Source organism: Myotis myotis, unplaced genomic scaffold (assembly GCF_014108235.1).
Source record: "Myotis myotis isolate mMyoMyo1 unplaced genomic scaffold, mMyoMyo1.p scaffold_m19_p_3, whole genome shotgun sequence".
NCBI classification, from domain to species: Eukaryota; Metazoa; Chordata; class Mammalia; order Chiroptera; family Vespertilionidae; genus Myotis; species Myotis myotis.
This window is the reverse complement of record NW_023416335.1, coordinates 111749483-111757186: the sequence shown is the minus strand read 5'-3', so window position 1 is coordinate 111757186 and position 7704 is coordinate 111749483. Positions and strand designations below refer to the sequence as shown.

Below are 7704 nucleotides of genomic sequence, written 5' to 3'. Positions count from 1 at the left end.
TGCTGCTGCATCACTGATGACAGAGATTTTACATCAGGTTTATATTTCGTGACCTTCAGAGATATGCACGAGCTACTACTATCATCCGTCAGGCTACTCCTATTATGAGACTTAGCAAAATTCATCTCTGAGAACAAAGATTTACAAGTGTATGTGGATGAAATCAAAACAATGGTCGGATCTAGGAAGGCAGGGAGAGTTAAGGCAGAGGCATAGAAATTGCTCTTCCCCTCTCTCGTCAATCCATGTCTATGGTCTTTAAGATAACTTGTTATGTAAAATTATTTATTTATCTAAGATGTACCTACACTGAATTTATTTGAAAAATAAAAAAGTTGATATTAAGAAAAAAATTGTAAATGGAAGATTATAAGAGAGTGTTTCTAGTGCCAGCAAAAGATACTGGTATGCCATGTTTGGCACGTGTGCCAGGGGTTGCCCACCCCTGACCTAGACAATTAATCAAGAAGTAATTATTCATAAAACACCTTTAATTTATGTTTCACTGTTTGGGACAGAGTATTCTTTATTTGTCATTGTATAGCTGATTCTAATATGATTGAAGAGATTTATTGCTTTATATGTATTAGACACAAAGCAATGAGGAAATTGCACATGTCAATGTTATCAACATAATTAATGCTGTTTGGAGTTCACAGAGAAAGATTTAGGAGAAGAGAAACTAATATTTAGGAAGGTTTCAGTCATGAAGGGGTTAAGTGAGCCAGTGGCTAAGGAAGATGCATTAAACACCTTTAATGGCCAGAGTTTAAGTAAAAATGTGTTGAGGCAAGGTTTGTGGACTGTGATGGAGAAGCAGAGAGAAAGGACTACAGAGGCAAAATAAGACTAGGAGAAAAAATTGGGCCATCCTACACTTCCACCCACATAAATCTCCACAGAGCTTCAGTCACTTTTGGCCAGTTGCCATTCTCTTTATCCATTTATTTGTTCCTCTTGCATTCAATCATCCAGGGGATATTTATAGAGTGCTTACCTTATGCTAATACTGTACCAGACACTGGGGGTGTAAGGATGAGTAAGAGGTCATTATAGCATATTGATACAAGCATGAATTTTGTAATCAGATAGACTTGTTGAAGGCCTGGCTCTGCCAGTTATCCCCTAAATGAATTATTTAATCTTTCAAAGCATCAATTTTGTCATCAGCAAATAAGAATATTTCATGGGGTTTTTATATTAGTAGTAGAGGCCCAGTGCACAAAATTCATGCTCGGGTAGGGTCCTTAGCAGCTGCCGGCTGCCAGCCGCTCCCTTCCCCAGCTGCCTGTTGCTGGCCAGGGCCTTTCTTCATTCTGTGCTGCCCCCTGGTGATCAGTGAACATCATAGCAAGCGATCGAACTCCCAGTCGGTCGAACTCCCAAGGGGACACTTTGTAATATATATATATGATTTTGCCTAGCCTTTCTTCCTTTTTATCAAATTTCCTTTGTGAACTTCAGGCCAGTATGGTGACATAGAGAACTGACATTCTCCCACAGATACAATGAATGTACAACTAATATAGAGCAATCCCCTCTGAGAGAAATTCAGAAACATGTTGAGTGATTCCTATACCTTGGGTAAATGAGAAAAAAACTACATTGAGATAGGTAGGAAAGGCTGAGATTCACTCTGCTATAAACCCCACACTTGGCACAGTGTAATATAATTTGGAGGAAACTGCAACTCCTAGCATCTACCTGAGAAGAAAAAGATCTAGTCCCCCAAATTTTAAGGCTACCATTTGAGGAATGGGCTCCCCAAACACCTAGACCTGACAGCCAATGGGGCTGGTATTCAGAAATCTATTGCAAACATAGAAGCAGTTCTTAAGGAATGCATGAGCACTCATTGTGGCAATCCCCTCAGAGCTCAGGCAGAGGAAACAGGCTAGAACACCTGGAAGTTTAATTGCATATTTTCTGAACTGCTATCTGAGGGTTCAGGTTTGACCAACTTGCATTCTAGTGCTAACTGTAAGCCTCCTCTTTGGGACACTGATGGGTCTTAGCACACCCTCAAACACTGGGAGCCACTAAGAACAAATACAGCAGTTTGGGAAAAGAGTGAAGACAGTTTAAGGGACTTATGGGACACCATCAAGTAGAACAATTTACATATAATATGTGTATTATATTTTTATAGCACATATAAACAAATCTGAAGGGAGAAATACAGGAATATATTAATATCAGCTCACTTTTATTTTTTATTTATTTATTTTTAATTTTATTTTATTTTATTTTTGGGAGAGATGCCTTTATTGCCAGAGCGGATGCTTCACTTGGCCTTGCCCTGGGCAGCCACAGCCTCCATGGCCTTGCTAATGGTCTCCTCGTCTCCCAGGAACCGCATGGGCTTGGTGGGCTTCAGGGCGTGGTCCAGCTCGTACACAATGGGGATCCCCGTGGGCAGGTTCATCTCCATGGTCGCCTGCTCCGACATCCCTTCCAGGTGCTTGACGATGCCCCGCAGGCTGTTCCCGTGTGCAGCGATGAGCACCCTCTTGCCGGCCTTGATCTGGGGGGGCGATCTCCTCGTTCCAGAAGGACAGGGCCCGGGCGATGGTGTCCTTGAGGCTTTCACAGGTGGGCAGTTCCCCAGGCTTCAGGCCTGCGTACCACCGCTCCTTGCTGATGATGCTGTAGTAAGGGTGCTTCTCGTCCATGGGGGGAGGCGGGAGGTCGAAGGAGCGCCTCCAGATCTTCACCTGCTCCTCCCCGTGCTTGGCGGCCGTCTCCGCCTTATTGAGGCCCGTCAGGCCCCCGTAGTGCCGCTTGTTGAGACGCCAGGTGCGCACCACCGGCAGCCACATCTGGTCCGTGCCTTCCAGGATGGTCCAGAGTGTGCGGATGGCCCGCTTCAGCACCGACGTGTAGCAGATGTCAAACTCCATCTTGGCATCCTTGACGGCCTGGGCCCCCCGCCTGGCCTCCTCTGCCCCCTTCTCACTCAGCTGCCCGTTGAACCAGCCGCAGAAGCGGTTCTCCTGGTTCCAGGTGCTCTCGCCATGCCGGACCATCACCAGGTGGTGGGTGGACATGGCTGAGATGCTGGGGACCGTGGCAGGCTCCCGAGGAGGACCTTAGCTCACTTTTAATACTCCATTTTCATCAATGGATAGATCGTCCAGATAGAAAATCAATAAGGAAACATAGTACTTAAACTATGTTAGGCCCTAACCGGTTTGGCTCAGTGGATAGAGCGTCGGCCTGCGGACTGAAGGAACCCAGGTTTGATTCCGGTCAAGGGCATGTACCTTTGTTATGGGCACATCCCCAGTCGGGGGTGTGCAAGAGTCAGCTGATCGATGTTTCTCTCTCATTGATGTTTCTAACTCTCTATCCCTCTCCCTTCCTTTCTGTAAAAAAAATCAATAAAATATATTTTAAAAAAACAAAAAAAATATGTTAGAACAGATGGTCTTAACAGACATATAGACACAGATACAGAACATCCCATCCAAGAGCAACAGAATATACGTTCTTCTGAAGCACACATGGAACATTCTCCAAGATAAATTGATGATCAGAGACAGAAGGAGAGAGATAGTCCACATTCACATAACTTTTATTCCCATATATTGTTATAATTATTCTATTTTATTATTCACTATTGTTATTCATCTCTTTGTGTGTCTAATTTATAAATTAAACTTTATCATAAATATTTATGTATGAGAAAATCAGAGTATATATAGTGTTTGGTAAACATTTGTGATTTTTACAATCTATTGGAGGTCTTGGAACATATTCATTGCAAATAAGGGTGGACTACTGCACACCATAATCAAGTTAATTTTATTCCAGGAATGCAAAGATGGTTTGACATCAGCAAACCAATAAATGTGATACATCATAACAAGAAAATAAGGATAAAACCACATGGTCATTTCAATAAATGCAGAAAAAGCATTTGACAAAAATCAATGTCCTTCATGATAAAAACTCTCAACAAATTGGGTATAGAAGAAACATACCTCAACATAATAAAGGCTTTATATGACAAGCCCACAGCTAACACCATCTCAACAATGAAAACTTGAAAGCTTTTCCTCTAAGATCAGGAATAAAACAGGGATGTCTTCTCTCACCATTTTTATTCAATGTAGTGTTAGAAGTCTTAGCCAGAGCAGTTGCCAGTGTATGTGGGGTGAAGAAAATAGGGAGAAGTTGCTTACCAACTTTTGAAAAGGTTAAAAACTTTGGTTATAAGATGAATAAGCTCCAAGGATCTAATGTATAATATAATGACTACAGTAAATAAGATTGTATTGTATAATTGAAATTTGCTAAGAGAATACAATTCAATTATTATCATAAAAACAAAAAACAAAACAAAAAATAAAAGAAAAATAAATATGTGAGGTGATGGATATGTCAAATTACTCAATGATGGGAAAACTTTCACAATGTTTATATATATTAAACTAGTGGCCTGGTGCATGAAATTCATGCCGGGGGGGAGGGGGGGGGTGGTGTGTCCCTCAGCCTGTCCTGCACCTTCTCCAATTTTGGATCCCTCTAGCAATCCGGGACTGCTGGCTCCCAACCGCTTGCCTGCCTGCCTGCCTGATTGCCCCTAACTGCTTCTGACTGCCAGTCTTCTCACCCCCAACTGCCCCCCCTTGCTGGCCTGATCGCTCCCAACTGACCCCCCCCCCCCCGCTTGCTGGCCTGCTAAACCCCAACTGCCCTCCCCTGCCAGCCTTATGGCCCCCAACTGCCCTTCCCTGATGGCCTCATGACCCCCAACTACCCTCCCCTGCTGGCTTCATAGCCCCCAACTGCCCTCCCCTGCTGGCCTCATGGCCCCCAACTGCCCTCCATGGCCAACCTCATGGCACCCAACTGCCCACCCCTGCCAGCCTGGTTTCCCCTAACTGCTCTCCTTGCTGACCTGGTCACCCCCAACTGCCCTCCCCTGCAGGCCTGGTCCCCTACAACTGCCCTCCCCTGCAGGCTTGGTTGCCCCTAACTGCTCTCCCCTGCTGGCCTGGTGCTCCTAACTGTCCTCCCCTGCAGGCCTTGTCACCCCCAACTGCCCTTCTCTGCCAGCCTGATCCCCCCCAATTGCCTTCCCCTGCCAGCCCAGTCACCCCTAACTGCCCTCCCTTGTAGGCCTGGTCCCTCCCAAGTGCCCTCCCCAGCAGGCCATCTTGTGGTAGCCATCTTTGACCACATGGGGGAAGCCATATTTTGTGTTGGAGTGATGGTCAATTTGCATATTACCTCTTTATTATATAAGATAACCATGTTGTGCAATTTAAATACATTATAATTTTATTTGCAATTATACCTCAATAAACCTGTAAAAAAAAATCCTTTATAGAAACATCTCACCCCTCTTCCAGGAAGCTTTGGGATCTTTTCATGTGGGAACTGTTTGGCATATATCAGCTAGAGGATAGTATCTTGAAAATACCGTCTTAGATTCCCAGGATGTCCCTGATTGCCATCCATCCCACAACATGGTGTTGAGGTTTTCCTTTGAGTCTGTGAATTTTTCTGCACCTTTCAACCCTCCTCCCAAATTTTTCTTTCCATATTTAACTTAACCAGCATCAGATTCTGTTGCTCATGAATTCAAACATTATGAAGAGTACATGAGATATGTCACATAAGGCCTTTAGTATACTCGTTACCATATACGTGCTTAATAATGTCAGCTACTATTATCATTTCATTTATTAAGATAATCATGATGTCTGCTATTACTGCTCTTACTGTCCAGTGGATGATATGACATAATCAAGTACAGATTGAGTAGGGGATCAGTAGTGGATCTCTGGGCACACAGAGGGAAAGGCACTTTATCCAGGCTTGGGAACCAGGCATGGAGAAGGGACAGCCATGATGATATGTGAAGATCGAACCAGAGAAAGCCAGGCTCAGAAGTTGGGAGGGAAGAGCACTGGGGTACAGAAGGGGCAGGGAGAGTTATTTGAGGTCAGAGTATAATGTATGTGACAACCTGCAGGGACAGTAAGTGCAGCATCCTTATGAAACCTAAACAGGTTGGTTGAGATAAGACTGGACAACTAACTAGTGACAGGATATGTAGAGCTGCCTAAATCAGGTTAAGAAGTTTTGACTCCATCCTAAGAGCAAAGAAGGATTACTGACACATAAGAGTGACACAATCATTGTCATAAGTGTAAAATATCTTCTTATATGGAGGAAATAATGCTTCATATTTTGCTTCGATTAGAGCTGCCCAAACCAGCCATAATATCTCTAATATTGATATTTATATACAAAGAGAGACAGACTGTGTATTCAGAAATGCTTTAGCTCAATAAATAATTCACTCAGCATTTATAGACATAAATTAATTATAGGAGAAATCAGTTTCTGTATTTTTTATAACTTAAGTGGAAAAATATAATCTTCTGTAACAAATGTTATGTTGTAAATGTTTAGACTATTCAACCCTTAACTCAAACAGTTATATATCCTTTGGAAATATTAGTACATATTGGAGGAGGCTCTGTAAATGCAATAACCAGGAGGAGATGTTGTACCGTTAGGACTTGGCTCCACTTGGCCAGCCTCCAACAGCACTTCTAACTTGTGCCCTCAAGGCAGCAGGAATGTAAACATCCCATAACTTCTTCCTTATTATTCCTAGAAGAGCAATTTCAACTTATGCCCACAAGATTACTTCCTCTTTCTTTATAAGACCTTGTGGTGTCTAATCTATAATAATAAAAGCGTAATATGCAAATCGACCAAATGACCAAACAGCAGAATGACCATCTGGACAACCTTCTGGATGACCACGCACTGGCACCAGGCCATCCAAGGCGGGTGTCATGTGATGGTTTGGGGGCCCCGTCATCACCCCATGATCGCCCTGCAGAGGGAGGCCCAGGCCACCAGCCAACAGGGCAATCGATTGGGGGGTGGAGGGGCTCCATGATCAGCCCAAAGAGGGAGGCCCAGGCCAGCCAAGTGATTGCAACCCATGCCTGTCGCCTGCAGAGGGAGGTGACTGCTGGAGGGAGAGGGGGTCATGCCACACAGAGGGCAAACAGTGGGAGTGGCAGGGATGGAGCTAGCAACCAGGGGAAGGAACACCCTGATAGGCCCTGATTACCTGCCAGGCCTAGGGACCCTATCCAAGGGGTCCCGGATTATGAGAGGGCACAGGCCAGGCTGAGGGATGCCCCCTGCACCGGGCCTCTAGTCCTAATATATAAAAACCCATTGTCCATAATGACTGACCAAAGGCTCTACCAAACACCGGAAGTCAGTCCTGCAGTCAGTGTTGGGTTGCTGTGATATGTGAAGATCGAACCAGAGAAAGCTGGTGCGGGTGCAGTAACCCAGCACTGACTGCCGAGGGGACTGTGGATCAGGCCAGCAGGGGATGGCTGCTGGGGACGAGATCAGGCCAGCAGGGGAGGGCTGTTGGGGGCAACCAGGCCAGCAGGGGAGGGTAGTTGGGGGTGAGATCAGACCAGCAGGGGAGGGCAGTTAGGGGAGATTAGGCAGGCAGGCGAGCAGTTATGAGGCAGTAGTCCCAGATTGCAAGAGGGATCGGGCCTAAACCGGCAGTCAGACATTCCCTAAGGGGTCTCTGATTGGAGAGGGTGCAGGCTGGGCTGAGGTAATCCCCCCTCCGTGCACAAATTTCATGCACCGGGCCACTAGTCTATATATATAAAACCCTAAGTGACTGGTTGACCGTTTGACCAG

General features: G+C 45.0%; 1 protein-coding gene across 1 annotated transcript; it reads right to left on the bottom strand.

The window, feature by feature from the left end:
- Nucleotides 1–2283: 2283 nt before the first annotated feature.
- LOC118651356 (phosphoglycerate mutase 2-like) lies at nucleotides 2284–3047 on the bottom strand. Its single transcript, XM_036300425.1, is given in 2 exon segments — nucleotides 2284–2530; nucleotides 2532–3047. Coding segments are annotated over 2 exon segments (762 nt in total). The 3' UTR covers nucleotide 2284.
- Between the last annotated feature and the right edge of the window lie 4657 nt (nucleotides 3048–7704).